The 16,878-nt window shown below is 39.7% G+C and overlaps 1 protein-coding gene across 2 annotated transcripts in view; it reads left to right on the top strand.

The window, feature by feature from the left end:
• necab2 (N-terminal EF-hand calcium binding protein 2) overlaps positions 1-16,878 on the top strand; it is a 153,956-nt gene that overhangs the window by 100,851 nt on the left and 36,227 nt on the right. Inside the window, exon 9 of one of the 2 annotated variants that reach the window (XM_085464584.1) lies at positions 5,726-5,782. The exons of the other annotated variant lie outside the window; for it this stretch is intronic. Within the exon in view, the coding sequence (XP_085320710.1) occupies positions 5,726-5,782 (57 nt within the window). The remainder of the gene's footprint in view (positions 1-5,725; positions 5,783-16,878) is intronic. 2 annotated transcript variants of the gene reach the window in all.

Here is a 16,878-nt window from a genome sequence, read left to right as displayed (position 1 = left end):
TTCGCTCCCCCCCCCTCGCTGTCTTTGTCCCTCCGTTCCTCTGCATTGCCTGCATCTTATTCAGTACTGAACATGTTGCAGCTAATGGAGCCCCAGCAGACTCAGCTGTCTTTAGGAGAGTGAGCGACTACAGCAGAAAGAGCTAAAGAATACCTAAAGACTATGCACCGCTGTGGGGGAGGAGGAGTAGCAAGATGAGGAAGGATAGAGGGGAATCACATTAGGAAAAAAGGATTGGAAGAAGGAAACAAAATGCTCGTGTGAGCAGAGTTACATCATCACTCATAATACCGCTTTAGAAACAACCTGAAGCCTTTAACCTCTTACTCTAATTTAATATACGTCCAACTATTTACTCAGTTTTGGCAGCAATGGCTGAAATGTTTCTTACCAAAGAACTGTTCAATAATCACCTGCAACCATAAATCCTCCAGAGACTCAATTAGTCTACTTTCCAGAAGTCTGTGGCACAAAGAAAATCTTTCCAATGTCGACTACTACAAACAGACAAGTTTCTTTTTTACATTTTACATTTTTTACTAAAGACCATTCTACTCAGAAATGCACAGGAATTATAAAGCTGCAGTCTACTGACATGTAGCTCAGGCTCAAGAAGGGGTAAAAGCTTCTGCCTTGATCCTTCTCTGAGGCTCTCTGATAGGAAAACTGTCTGTGATAAGAAAACCTGAAGTGTTTTGCTTCAGGTCAAGAAATACAAACCTCTGTAAAGCCACACATCTGACTTTTATGTTTGTCTCTGCACAATCTGTACATGGTGTGCTGGACAGTATAACATGGAATTTTATAAGATTCAGGCGGTTTAATGGTATGTTGCATTATTTTTATGCATTATATTCATAGTGGTCAGTTTTACTATCAAATATAAAACACTTTAGTGTCACCATGCAAAAGAAATAAAACATAAATTAAATAAAACCACACACGAAAAATAATAAATAATCGACTGAAGGCTCTGTGAACAAAACTTAAACACTGGGACAAGGCCTCAGAGTCTCTACTTAACAGGTGGACATAATGCCACATTAATGCTAGAAGATAACAGCCAAAGACTTCCAGACAGCAGATGTGGCACCGCTGTCTTTGTTCAGTGTTTTTGGTACATCTTTGCTCTTCTCTCTCTTTTCTTTATCCTTTCTTCACTGGTGTTGGATGTCGCATGATTAGGATGACAAATGAGATCTGAAATGATCACAAATTGGGGTAACTAGAAGTAACTAGAAGTTTCCAAGCAATACTAGTACTGCGTAAATTTCATTTACTTAGAAATCTAAAATAATTTGCGTATCTGTTTTCAATTCAGTGTGATGCCTTTTATTTTGGAGGTTTTGCTGAAATCAATTTTCCACCTTGATAAAATTTTGATTTCAGAATAGAAAAGAAGACAAATTACTCGTATAATTACACTTGGACCAACAACAGGGAACAGCAAAAATCCGCTGCACGTGAAAAAGAAAATAGGTCACCAAACTTTTCTGTTGGAAAATGAGCTTTCAGAATAATGAGAGCTATAGAAAAGCACATGAATAGGCATTTTCTGCTGGATTAAATTTACAGAGGGCTGTACAGAATACTGCAGAAATCATACTGGATCAAAACAAAAGCTTTGTGGAGGTGTCTTAAATGTGTCTTTGCCTCTCTGTTTTGTTGAGTATTACCTGCACAAGTTTTAGTATTAAGACTGTGCAGGTGTCTGGAAGGAGAAGATATTATCACACTGCGTCGGAGTGAATCATGAATTGTTTACTCAATGAATAATAAGCCAGCTACACACTGAGTGATGCTGTACATGGTGAGATGAAAATAGTGTCTTACTTTGGCCCCTTTGCCTGGATATCACAGGAAATCCTGTTACCTACAAACCCTCCTTAAAGTGGCAAAATCATGGAGCCTCTGTTGCTCAGTCTTAGTTTCACATTCTCCTACTGTCATCCTTTTTCCTTACTTACAAAATATCATCATTTATTAGTCTCCGTGCACCACAGACCAGGAAATTTTGCTTCCCTTGAAAACATCCCTCTTAGGATAATGAGCTTTCATTGTAGAGGCTCATATGCAATCTCTCCTTTTATCAGCAAAAGTATGTGATGTTGTGTTTGATAACTTGATTATAGCCACATAACTGGCAATGCTTATGCTCACTTTTTAACTATTTTTTAAAATTACTGTCAAGTTGAATGTGAAAAAATAGTAAACTATTACAGTTCTGTCTTATAATCTGCAACATCGTCAAAATTTTTAACATCTTCAAAATTTTCCACATTTGGGACACATCGCATTCAGTTTGCATGTTGAGATGCAGACATATACACTATGTGGATAAAAGTACTGGACCAATTACGGCTTACACCTGCAGGAGCTGCACAGACAAGGACACCAATGCCATGAAGCTCCTATGCACTCTGTGATCCCACTCTGGAATTTTACTTGAGTTGTTGGCGTTCCGAAATGCATTAGTACAACTTGCAGTTGACCGTGGAATATATGGGAAGGATGAAATTTCTTCATCCTAATACAATACCACACTCAAATTCAGCGACCTTTTTACGACAACTCAATTTTTCATAAATGTTTGTAAAGTCAAACTGCATAGCTAGGTGCTTGATTTATTTACACCTGTAACAACAGGACTGAAATCACCTGAATTGAAAGACTAAAAGGTGTGGTTGTCCACATATATACCATATATATGTGAACATATATATACCACAGATAACCAAATTTTCTTTGACTGTGTGCAATATGGGCAAAGAAAAGAATGGAAATCATACCCTGACTTAACACAAACGTGACTCTAGATGTCAGTTGACATTGCTCATTAACTGCAAGACATGTAAAAGGTAACCAGTGCTGCAAACATTTTGCTAATTAAGACAGTGAATCTGTTTACAATATTTCCACTAAAACAACTTTGTTTCAATTACAATCAAATATATACTCTGAATCTTGATTTCCCCTGCGTACTAAAACATAAAGGTAATTATATCTTATCTTAAGTATATTTTGGGGAAATGCATTTAGCTTAAAATTTGTACTTTTGTGTTTTTCCTATCCAACTTGAAGATCAGTAGTTTTGTAGCAACAAAGGATCACATGCATGAGTGAAGGCTTATCGGTGTTCATCTGGGACAAGATTTAGAATAGAATAGAATGGAATTTAACTTTATTATCATTGCACATGTCACAAGTACAAGGCAACAAAATGCATTTTGCATCCATCCAGAAAGTGCTTTAGCAAAAATATAGATATATTACAAAATATGAATCTATTATTGAACTATCTCAGATGCATTACTGCAAGACTTCGCCAATAAGAAAGTATGTCAGAATTTACCCTCTCCTGTTTCCCTGATAGAAGCAACGGCATGCAAATGACCAATAGAAGCCCAAGCAGACAACTGAGCTGATGGAATCAGTTGGAGAAACTTTTCTTCACTCCTCAAAGATGACTTCTTCAGTCTCAGCTAACTGCAGGTTTCATATCTTTCGCCATCTTACAATGCTGTGGTTGCTGCCATTCCCCAACTCTCTATGAATGATTCTCATGGCCACTGATCAATGGTCATAACAGTTTGCATACTAATGATCACGAAACAGAGCTGGTCAGTTGGTCAGTGGTGCTAATTTTGCTCTCTATGCAAATTTTAAGGAAACCTCCAGTCACCTAAACCTGATGGATGAGTGACGAAACTTCCTGGGATTTCCCTACCTGGCTGATTGAGAATCTTTCCTATCTTTCTTAAGAACATAAAAAAGTTAATATTATTTAAACCTTTTTTAGATCATGTTTTGGCAGTTTTTTACTGGAAACATCTTCCAAGTGATGCAGGGTGTAAAAGAAAGCAGCTGATTTGATTTGTAAATGCCTAAACTAATCTTATCTGACAAAATGTAGTGCAGTTCAAACAGAACATTAGTGAGGATAAACAGAGGGCTGAATATTCGACCTTAATTTGCTAAGGCAGACTCACAACTCAAGTGAATGCTAACATGTTAGCTATATCGTTTTTGTGAGGCAGTAACACATTAGCATTGTGAGAAGAGCTTGTTAGTGAGCTTGCATTGCTGAAAACAAATGTTAATGCAGGTTTAATGGAATGCATGCCATTAGTACTGCTGCTTTGTAAAGCACTTTTAAGAAAACAGCAATGGGTAAACAAAGCTGTTTCACAAAAATGTCTTTCAGTGTAGCATGTGCAGTAAGGAAAATAGCAGGCAGTGAGTCTTTTATGTACTGAACAGCCAACAACACACGGCACCTTTCATTTCAGTCCAGCTGTGACCATACTGTGTCACATTAGGTTTAAATCATTCATCCTAGGATTTGGTATGTGTGAGTGTCTGCGTGTCACCTGCCCACTGTGCCGGACGCCGTGATCCTGCTGAGTTTGGTAAAAGTCTCAGTTGCCCTCGGAGCTCCACAGACACTATTCAAACAGTGCTAGTCATCAGTCACCTTGGTGACAGACACCTGCAGCGCTTACTGTGATTTATTAGAGCGGGTTTATATAACGCTTGCTCACAGGCAGTGAAAGTGGAGGGGAAAACTGAAAATCAATGTTGTGCCATCGTTGTACACAGTCACTATACTATTGTGCCACCTGGCTTTGCTCCTGTCTTGCCTGAAGGATATATTTGAACTTAATTTAATCGTGCCTTTCACTTAATTGACCTTTTGCTAAACCCGTCCCCTGAAGCATGGCTGTCTCGTAAGAGCAATGCCCATTATCTAAAGTATGGTCTGATTGTTTTTTGGCCTTTGTAAAATGCACAGGATGAGAAAAAGTTTACTGGCTCATTGCTACGAGGTTATGTATTTTCTGATTCACAGTCGTGATTGGGTAGAAATTTAAACGAAAAACTATTTTTTGCCCGAGTTGTACAGATATTTTGGCTTGCTGGTGTGAACTGAGGCTCTCCCAAGTATCTCTCATCCATAGAGCTCAAGGATGTTCATTTTGGCTTTATAGTCGCTCCAGTTGGGGATGTCGTTCAGGTGGAAATTTTAAAAGATAGCTGAGGGCCTAGGGGATTATTACCAGTTCTTGCTAGCGCTACACTGTAAAACACATTCTGCTCTTTGTTTGCATTTCTTCTTCTTGAATATTCAACTGCTCAGGGGGTGTTGACTTTTTGACTGGTAACCCTTTTTTGTCCTATTTCAGGCTCAGTAGTCTCTGGCACAGGAAGCCACAGGACGTCCCTAAAAGTGTTTGGTCAGAAACTAAACTCTGCTTTCAGGCTTTTTTTAGAGACTGTCTAGTGTCAGAGAGCTAGAAGTGAGAGATCGTCTTTTGTTTCCTTATGTGTAAAATGTAAAAAAAAGAAAAAGAACCGTGCAAGACTTTGTAACTAAGGAACTAGAAGGTTAGTAACTTTTTAAAAGAAGAAACAACAACTCCCCTAAATGCTTTCACGTCTATCTTCTTCCCCGTGATGTTCAACAGGATTGGGGATTTCTGTCTTCCATGTTTACATCTTTCATGTCTGCTTCTCTCAGTGATTCTCTCCAATTCCTCCTCGTTCCCTATCTTAATCTGTAAAATACATGTCCTCCTTCTGTGCCTGTCTCTGCAGCATGTCCAGAAAATCCTCATTGTGAGCTGCTAATGTGTGCTTCAAGTTGTAGTAGTAGTAGTAGTAGTTGCTGTCGTTGGTCTTGTAGATTGACATGTTGCTGCTGCTGTTGTTGTGCTTCTCCTTGCAGACGGTCTGGTTTGACCTGCACCAGAGGCTAACAGACACAGATGGCACCACCAGTGCAGTGAGTAGACTAAACACTTTAACGTTGTCCTCTACACTGCAGCACACAGCCTTGGGCCAAGCATCGCTTTCTGCTGCAATACCGTCCTTACACCGCACTACTCTGTTCCTGATGACATACCTATATGATGCAATTACTAGTGGACAGCGCTTATGCATGGCCAGAGCTCTCTAAAAATAGCCCTGCTCTGTATGTCTCTCTCATGGGTGTGAACTTGTGAATTATTTCCCAGAAAATGTGTGTGTTTTGTTGTCTGGAACCGAATAATTTATGGGCACCGAGTATTCTCCAGAAGAACAAATAGAGTCATACATTATCTTATAACATCTAACACCCACAGAGACAATAGCAGGCATATCAGGAGTGCAAGACACATGCAGCATATTCAGTAGGATTTTGTTTGTGATAACAATCAGTGACTCATAGAAAAAACGATCTTCTTTACAAGCCGTATTCGGATTCAGTCATAAATCACAACATCTTCCGTTACAGAAACCCAAATATTTGACACCATTGTCACACACTACTCCAGCTAAGATTGCATATCGCAAACAACACATGTATACCTGCAGTGAAGTAGAGATAACAGGGTGAGAAGTATGAATGCCTGAAAAGCCAAAAACAATCTTTCTTATAGCAATGTGGATTTATTGTAGTCACAGTTACTTTTCCCTTTCCTATTTTCCCTCGTATAAACCAAAGACATAAGAACGTCCTTCACTAAGGTGTGCTCGTATATGTCTGTTGTTTAGATGGTGTCGTTTGCTACATTGATTCTTGCTTATAAAACAGGCTGAGGGGTTTAACTGGCTTTGGTATAAAGTTACAGTACATTTACACTAGAACAAGCAGCAAATGACCCCTGGAAAAATCTATTCCATGTGGTGTATTTATATATCAAAAATCAATTTATGCCAGTTAGAGCCATTAAGTTCTGTACAGATGCACCACTAAAAGCATGAACAGAGACATGAATATGTATACTTATTTGTGTCATTGTGTAAAGCTGTAAATATGCAGTTTAAAAGTATAAATTACAATCACCGGGCATGTGTTGACAACGCTTCAGTCCCTGGGTTGACCTTAGATTTAAAGAGTAAACAGTAAAAATGACTGCTGAGCATGTCTCTGAAATTCTTATACATTAATACTTAATATGTAAATGGTAAATGGCCTGTATTTGTATAGCGCTTTACTAGTCCCTAAGGACCCCAAAGCGCTTTACACATCCAGTCATCCACCCATTCACACACACATTCATACACTGGTGATGGCAAGCTACCTTGTAGCCACAGCCACGCTGGGGCGCACTGACAGAGGCGCCCCATGTAATGTATGCATTAATTTATTGCATGTACCTGTGAGCTGTAAAAATTTTGACAAAATTGATCAACAGTTCAGAGTGTTATACAGTTGATGATGCAATGGAAAGGCCCTTTGATGTAAAAGTTGAACTCAATAAAAACAAATATCAAAAGTATGACTTACCTTAAAAACCTGCACTCAACCATCCAAAGCAATGGGCAGTACACTAGAGAGGTGAAGAAGAGAGTGCAGGCAGGACAGTTTGTGACAGAAGGAAAGCAGCAAGAGCGAAAGGGAAGATTTACAAGACGGTAGTGAGACCTGGAGGTGACAGAGCTGAAGAGCTTTGTAGACAGTGATCCAGGGTGGACAGTTTTAGAAATGAGGTATAGCAGCAGGACAGGTCAGGGTAAGTTGCTTGAGATAAAGAAGAAAGGCTGAGATGGTTTGGAGATATCAAGATAAGGTATAGAAAAATATAAAATGGATGGTGAAGTTGAATCTGTCAGGAGAAAAGAGGAAGACAACAGATTGGATTCATAGATGTCATTAAGGAGGACATACAGAAGAGGTAGATAATTCAGGAAGCAGCTGAAAGAAGATGGTGAAAATATGAATTAATAAAACAAGGCTGTGACCTGTGCTTAGGGGGCAAAAATATATGAGCGTGCCAACATGTTGACAGGAATTTTGCAGGTACAAGATTTACTATGTTATCAGTCCCGGTTTAGCATGGCATCGTGGCCTTTATGACTTTGTTACAAGGTGCGGACAATTAAAAGACCGAAACAAAGACTCTTGTGCTGCCACTTTTATGTTGTCGAGAGACAACTGGGATTTAGTTGAGTTGTCTTAATCAAGGTAGTGACTCAACTAACCAGCACCACCTACCTTTTGCATCTTTCTATATTTGTCTGCCTCTTCCTTTAGTCCTTTATTCCATTTTTCATTTTAGCATCATGTTGGGGTTGAAGATGGTTTGGTGAACCGTCACTATCTGGGCCCTTTTACCTGCATTTAGTAGTCTGCTTCATCTGTGATTAAAGCCACACAACCTGAATTGGTTACATATCTGTGTAGGTTCTCAGGACATTCAAAGAAGTCCAGTTGCTTTCCTTTCCAGGTTTTAGGAGCCTGGAAAAGAAAGCAACTGGACTTCTTTGAATGTCTTGAAGAGGCACCTCTAGGATCCAGGGCAGTCCAGTAAATCTTATCTTTTTCCACCTATTCTTTAATAAATACATCTGTATGTAAGTAAAGTAAGTGTGTCAGTGCATATGTTTCGTGCATTTGTGTTTACATATACCCCAAGTTCAGGAGGTTTAACACAGGGCCTTCCTGTGTTTAAGGGTGACCTTTGTAATAATCACAAATGCGCTCTTGCCCTCAGCAGTCGAGCCACTTATGGCTCTCAATTTGCTGCTAGGTAGCCACGAGGGCCCTGACTAACTTGTCCCGTTGTCATGGCCACTGACACAAAAAAAGGTTATTATATAAGAGACTATCCACATGCGAGGGAGAAGTTTTAGAGCCCTGATTTGAAATTTAAATGCAGCTCCAGGAAACACTTTTAAAACGCTTAACAATGTGCAATTATAAAGAGAAGTAACAGGCAAAGGTAAGAAACAGGAAAATTAAACTTGAAAAATAATAGAAACATTTTATGAAGGCATACTTACTTTGCAGTCTTTAAAAAATAGATTCCAGTATAACATTGCGAGGCAATTAAACATAAAAATAGCTACTGGTAATCACCTTGTATAACAGGATCCATTTGGCTGTTTGGTGGCCTGCTTTACAAAGCAAAGTAAACAGTGTCCAGCTGGGACATTTTTGCCTATGAGATAATGGTGTTTGTGCTAACACACAGGCTAGGAAACCACTCTAGTGCAGTCCTCGTGGTAATGCAGCGCATGCTTCATCTCACCATGTCAGAGCTTCCAAACATGTGCGAGTATTTGTGTGGAGTTTGTGTACACCCACAGTCAGTTCTTTTAAATGTGAAAACTCACATTCAGTTCACAAACATTTAGACACATTAAACCATTTTTTGAAAATGAAATGAAACAGTTCTTCAGTTCAAAGTGTGCATAGTTTAACTGACGGTTAAACATCATCATGGCCAAATGAGGACGCTGCATTTACATCAACCTACAAAAACATACATGCTTTAACTAAACCTGGAGTTTGTTTACTAAAGAAGATATCCTGAGTTTCATTTTTAACTTGTGACCTTGTGGCGTGTACTGTGCTTTATTGAAACTTTCATCCACAACTACTTTTCTCTTGCACTTCACAAAAGCATTGACCTCATTACAAAACACAGTAACAGTGATGCCTTCTTCTCAGCTATCAGGATGAACTCTCTGACATAGATATAAATGACCTAATTTCCTCCGAGTGATAATTTAGAATGTAAATTTAAAATCACAGCACTGCCACTGTTTTTTTTACTTATTTGTTAAGTCATGGTAAATTTGTCACATGCTATTGTGGCTGTGCAGTCAACTTTGATGCAGTGTAGAGCAGCAGCTTGGAAATAGTTTGAATGCTACTATCAGGATAACAATAGTGTTGTGTTGGGCTGTCTGACTGCATTGAAAGATGGAGTTGAGCCCAAAGAACGGTAAAGATTAATGCACAGCATACAATCCAAGTACGACGCAATTACTTCTTAGATGTGCTGATTAAAATGACAGTAATGAAGCTGACTTTAGCTACACGTTTAGCCTATTACAAAATGCAATGGCAATTTTATTTTAATAGTGCATTTGAACTGCAAAGTCAATGTGCTTAACACAGAAGATAAAAACATAAAAACCTGTGTAGGTTTATGATGTATTAAGACAGTAAAAACAGCAAAAATATAATAAAGCAAAATAAAACAAAACAAAAGCAAACACAAATGCACATTTTGACTGTAGGCCTGAGTAGGGATGGGTATTGATAAGATTTTCACGATTCCGATTCCATTTTTGATTCTGTTTAACGATTCGATTCTTTATCGATTCTCTTATCAATTCTTTTTAAAAAAGGAGAACACTAAGGTTGAATAGCTTAGAACTTTCTTTTATATCTTCTCTTTGAACAAGATAGAAATTTAGGAGTAACATGGCCTTACAAACCCAACAGTGAGATCTTAAGAGATCCAGCCTACGGCTCTTCAATGGGTGTCACAGGGTCCCCAGGAAAAAAAATTGTAAATGTAAAATAATAAAATAAATATTCTTCTGTAGCAATAACAAAGTATAACATAAATTATTCAGTAGCAATTACACAAGAATATCCAGTAATGTCCCTGCCTACAATTAAACACATTCACTTACCGAAAATCGGGGGCATCTGCTGCGGCAGCCTTTTACCACAAACTTAGTCACTGCTCGGTGACATTCGTCTATCCTGGCCTGAAAGGAGACGCTAACGGTAGACTGCAGCGAGAACTGCCAGCATCTGAGCCAGCCAGACTCTGTCTGTCTCTCTCATCATGGTCACCTAAATGCACAGTAATGGCAGGTTTTGTAATAAGGCAGAACACGCTAACACAATATGCACTGTTAGTTGATTATTTACCTGCCGCATTAACGGGAGAGGACGTGCAAACGTTACCGCTGCTGCTGGGTTGAGATTCACGAGTCCGGAGCGGAATTAAAAACATGACATTCATTTAAGGTTATCATGTGTTTTGTGAGCAAATGCTTTTGCATATTCGTAGTGTTTCCTCTCTTAAATGAAATATCTACTTTGCAAGTATTGCAAGTTGCCCTGTTGTCATCCGTTCTCGTAAAGTATAATCAAACTTTTGAGCGTCTGAGCTGCTTAGGCGCCGTGTTTCCTGCCAGGTAAATGACGCTCCGCAACGCGGTGACGTCATTCGGGGCGAATGGAATCGATAAGGGAATCGTTTGCAAAAATGGGAAACAATTCCAAGGAATTGAAACAGTGGGAACCGGTTCTCAACAAGAACCGGTTTTCGATACCCATCCCTAGGCCTGAGTAAATTAAAAAGGTTTTGAGTGACCACAATAGCTGAAAGCACCCTGAGCATACTTAGATCTCATTTCAGGAACAGTTAAAACATGCGCACTTGATTAAGTGAAAAACCTGACTGAGCATTTTTCATTCATTTCAGCACATTTTTTTAAATTCTTTTTCCCCTGCTGCAGTCATGGTGCTCACAGGTGAAAATATTATGGATGGATGGAAGGATGGAGACTTATCAACACTTTGTGTAAAAGCAGAGGGCCTACTGTTGTGATTATCAGTGATAAGCCTGTTATTTACGATCTAATACTGAAGAAGAGGGTCTTTGTAACATAATAACAAAAAGCTCCTGAGGAAACTAATCTGAAAATGAAGTCGTAAAAACTGCTGTGGAGTCAGACCATTGTAGATTCACAACTAGATTTACAGGATTGCTTCTAACTGTATACGGTATATAGATGAGACAGCACACTGTGCTGAACAAGAGACCTTCTTTCTTTCATTCGTGCAAAATACAAAGTGCAAAACCGACATGCAAAGAGTCTGTAGAATAGAGGCCTTATAAAGAGGTGGGATCCCACTGAATGCATGGACCTTGCATGGACCTTTGCACACACGTTTAGTCTAATATGAAAATGTAACAAATGTGTAATCCAAGAGGAACGAAGTGTTTGAGTTTTGAAGGTTCCCTACCTGCAGTCCTGCGTAACAGAATGCTTGTCTTCACCCTTGCTTTTTATTACCTTGGAGAACAAATTTCTTTGCTCAGGGTTTGAAGAATCTGCTGGTCAAATGACGAGCCTCTCTATCAGTATGTGTGCAGTATGACTTCATGAATAATGATAAGTACTGATTACATATGCACGGTTTTCTTCAATACAGGATCTGCTCAGAAAGTAAAGAACAGACATTTTGTATGTGATGTTGATGGAAATGTTGGAAAAGTATTCCCTTTTAAAGTACTATTATTATAAATAATCTCCACCTGAGAACAGCTGTCCGTTACATAAGCTGTGGCTGAAATCGTTCCCAGAAAATCAGACCCTCACAGATTGCCTCCCTCTTAGTAAATGCTGCAAAATGTTCCACCAACCAAACGCATTAAAATTCCTCCTGTTGTTTGCATCCAATCTTAGACACACTTAACTGATTACATGTAAACTGGGCATTACAGTCTATTGGATCTGTTTGATAAATACGTCTCTAGACACAGAAAGCTTCTGAAATGAGGTTCTAATAAACCTGGCCTTTTGTTCCGAGACTCGAATAAAGACATGGCAAGTGTAATGAAAATGAAATGGAATGCGAATTTCCCTTAATTTTTCTACCACCACCATTCGCTGCCTCTCCTCAACTGTTTCTTCTTGCTTTACAGCTGAGTATACCATCACCTTGTGAACACTCAGACTCTCTGTGGTACACCTCTCTTGCATCTTAACAGCAGTTTTTCATAACAAGGTCATGCTCCACTTCACCTTTACATAATTTCACCCCTCCACCTATAACTTCTATTTTCCTCCTGGAGAAAGATTTTATTACCCATCATCTCCCCTGCCCATTCACTGTTCTATCAAAGCAATCACGCCTCCTCTCATCACAAAGACACCTCCGTGAGTTGTATCGGCACAAAGGGGATCATAATAGGATCACGTACTACATGAGAGATGTAAAGATAATTTGACATTGCAGTTGGGGAGCTGAATTAGCATGTGCATTTTATTTGTAGTGGATACTTGTCAGCAGTGAGTGGCTGGCTGACAATGAGCTGTTATGAGAAGTAGGTAACTCAATCACATACACTGTCTTTTGATCCCCAAGTGGCATGTGAAAAAAGACAAGAGATGCAATAAAAACAGAAGAAGCCAGAGCCAATGAAATCTAAAAATGGAAGTGTAAAGGAGTGGGATAGAGACGCAGCTTAAAGGTGTAAAAAAAGGGAATAAGAATGTAGATAGGCTGGATCAGAGAACACAGGTGCAGGTTTATGAGGTCTTTTTAGCACAAATAGCATGAATGTGTTGTGTTTTTTACCCGAGATTTATTGACTGCGCAGTATATCTTTGCACAGGTTATTCAACTAAATAAAATAATAAATTAACCACATGCACTCAGGAAAGAGCAAAAACCCACTCTTATAGGTTTCATTTTCTAATAAAATATCACATGAATGCAGTCATGCTGGGCAGCTAACACGCACAATACTGACCTCCCACCAACATTAAACCAAGAGTCATTTTAACAGTATTATTGTTATTGTCATCTTGACCCAACTGAGAGAATCACAGAAGTGTTTCACCAGAGGAGACTCTCAAAACCATAAAGGTTAGCCTCCTGGTGGGAAAAAGTCGGGGACCAAGAACTGTGATCAGAGTTCCAGCAACACTTGAAGTTCATTTCAATTCAATTCAATTTTATTTAAATAAATCTAAATCTAAAGAACAGTCGCCTCAAGGCACTTTATATTGTAAGGCAGACCCTACAATAATGCATACAAAGAAAAAAAACAATAATCAAATGGCCCCCTATGACCAAGCACTTTGGCGACAGTGGGAAGGAAAAACTCCCTTTTAACAGGAAGAAACCTCCGGCAGAACCAGGCTCAGGGAGGGGCGGGGCCATCAGCTGCAACCAGTTGGGATGAGAGAAGGAAGACAGGATAGAAGACATGCTGTGGAAGAGAGACAGAGCTTAATAACAAGTACGATTCTATACACCTATTGCAGCATTACTAAGGGGGGGTTCAGGGTCACCTGATCCAGCCCTAACTATATGCTTTAGCAAAAAGGAAAGTTCTTCTTTTAAGCCTAATCTTAAAAGAAGTCTAAAGAACAACTTCATCCTGTCTACTGTGCACATTGGCAGCAGGTGAATTTGTGCCAGAAACCTCTAACAGCCATGGCTGCCTGGACATAATGTTGTGTTAGTGTTTCAATATAAGGGTAACAATGTAAAAATGCTGGTTGTGCTAAACTTAATACATTGTCAATCATTTTAAGTTGGTTTAATGTAAAAATGTGAGTTGTTCCTGTTTTAACTGTTTCCTGATTTCACTTATGTTAAATAATTAAATAAGGTGACCTGATGTGTAATAATAATGATAATAATGATGATTATTAGAATAATAAATACATTAAACACATGTAATCAAGAAAGAGCAAATATTATGGGTTTCTTCTTCTTCTAATAAAATGTCAGATGAATGCAGTCACTGAGTTCAGTCTGAGTTAACAGACAGATTTGCTCGTTTCACTTTTTGCTTGTTTAAAAAAAAGATGAATTAATTCCATTAAATTATTGAATGATGCTGAGCAATGTTTATCCTCTGTCTGATCGAGATTTAATTGAAATCCAACTAAAAGGTGAATTAACTGATTGACATTTCCATATACAGTGGGGCAAAAAAGTATTTAGTCAGCCACCGATTGTGCAAGTTCCCCCACCTAAAATGATGACAGAGGTCAGTAATTTGCACCAGAGGTACACTTCAACTGTGAGAGACAGGATGTGAAAAAAAAATCCATGAATCCACATGGTAGGATTTGTAAAGAATTTATTCGTAAATCAGGGTGGAAAATAAGTATTTGGTCAATAACAAAAATACAACTCAATACTTTGTAACATAACCTTTGTTGGCAATAACAGAGGTCAAACGTTTACTATAGGTCTTTACCAGGTTTGCACACACAGTAGCTGGTATTTTGGCCCATTCCTCCATGCAGATCTTCTCGAGAGCAGTGATGTTTTGGGGCTGTCGCCGAGCAACACGGACTTTCAACTCCCGCCACAGATTTTCTATGGGGTTGAGGTCTGGAGACTGGCTAGGCCACTCCAGGACTTTCAAATGCTTCTTACGGAGCCACTCCTTTGTTGCCCGGGCGGTGTGTTTTGGATCATTGTCATGTTGGAAGACCCAGCCTCGTTTCATCTTCAAAGTTCTCACTGATGGAAGGAGGTTTTGGCTCAAAATCTCACGATACATGGCCCCATTCATTCTGTCCTTAACACGGATCAGTCGTCCTGTCCCCTTGGCAGAAAAACAGCCCCATAGCATGATGTTTCCACCCCCATGCTTCACAGTAGGTATGGTGTTCTTGGGATGCAACTCAGTATTCTTCTTCCTCCAAACACGACGAGTTGAGTTTATACCAAAAAGTTCTACTCTGGTTTCATCTGACAAAATGACATTCTCCCAATCCTCTGCTGTATCATCCATGTGCTCTCTGGCAAACTTCAGACGGGCCTGGACATGCACTGGCTTCAGCAGCGGAACACGTCTGGCACTGCGGGATTTGATTCCCTGCCGTTGTAGTGTGTTACTGATGGTGACCTTTGTTACTTTGGTCCCAGCTCTCTGCAGGTCATTCACCAGGTCCCCCCGTGTGGTTCTGGGATCTTTGCTCACCGTTCTCATGATCATTTTGACCCCACGGGATGAGATCTTGCGTGGAGCCCCAGATCGAGGGAGATTATCAGTGGTCTTGTATGTCTTCCATTTTCTGATGATTGCTCCCACAGTTGATTTTTTCACACCAAGCTGCTTGCCTATTGTAGATTCACTCTTCCCAGTCTGGTGCAGGTCTACAATACTTTTCCTGGTGTCCTTCGAAAGCTCTTTGGTCTTGGCCATGGCGGAGTTTGGAGTCTGACTGTTTGAGGCTGTGGACAGGTGTCTTTTATACAGATGATGAGTTCAAACAGGTGCCATTCGTACAGGTAACGAGTGGGGGACAGAAAAGCTTCTTACAGAAGACGTTACAGGTCTGTGAGAGCCAGAGATTTTCCTTGTTTGAGGTGACCAAATACTTATTTTCCACCCTAATTTACGAATAAATTCTTTACAAATCCTACCATGTGGATTCATGGATTTTTTTTTCACATTCTGTCTCTCACAGTTGAAGTGTACCTCTGGTGCAAATTACTGACCTCTGTCATCATTTTAAGTGGGGGAACTTGCACAATCGGTGGCTGACTAAATACTTTTTTGCCCCACTGTATGGAGCCATGCAGCTTTCAGGGCTAAAAGGATGCGTCCTATAGTTATTCATCATATCTGCCAGTTTGTTTGTTTGTTTTTTAACATATTTACTTAAGTCATAAGTGTCATGTTGAATAAGTATTTCTGGAAATAAAAAGCAAGATAAACTGACTCTGTTTGGCTATGATTCAAAACAGGATTTTAATCAGAAAACTTAAGTAGTTGGGTGAGGACAAGATGCATCATTGGAGATGGAGCTAACAGGCTGGGATGGCTCGGGAATGGAGAGCAGGACGGGCAGAGCTGGCAGGCAGGCAGAAAGGAAGACAGAATTGACTAATGGCTGAGGGAGTATAAGTGTGGAGTGGAGCCAAAGGTTGGACGCTTGACCCATGCTGGGCAGGTCTAAACAGAGAAAAAATTGGATCAGAACAAAAGATACGTGGAGCAAACTAAACCGTGCAAATCACTAGCACCAGCAAAACTACTGCAACTGGCACAACGATTTGTCAGACCATAGCAGGAGAGGGCAGATATGCTGCAGAATAATGTGCTGATGACCAACAGATGTGTACTCTAATTGGAGAAATGCTGGGAGAGCTGAAGGCAGCCCTACCATTCACAAACACAGATCACAAGACAGGGAAAAGGGTGAAAAGGGAGAGAAGATTCAAAATCAATTACCAGATCATTATGCAAGCTAGCACTGGGAAAGTAAGTTTGTAAGGATTACAAACAAGAAGCAGAAAGAAGGGGATCAGGAAGCAAAAGTTCCAAGCTGAGTGTCATGACTGGGGCAGCAGCCGTGTGATGTGTGGAAGGACGACTCAAATGC

This window comes from Copadichromis virginalis, linkage group LG7, assembly GCF_057382275.1.
Source record: "Copadichromis virginalis isolate Kocher_CV1m ecotype Utaka linkage group LG7, C_Virginalis_male_GT1.1, whole genome shotgun sequence".
NCBI lineage: Eukaryota > Metazoa > Chordata > Actinopteri > Cichliformes > Cichlidae > Copadichromis > Copadichromis virginalis.
Note: the sequence above shows the minus strand (reverse complement) of the source record. Positions and strands in the feature narration are given on the sequence as shown.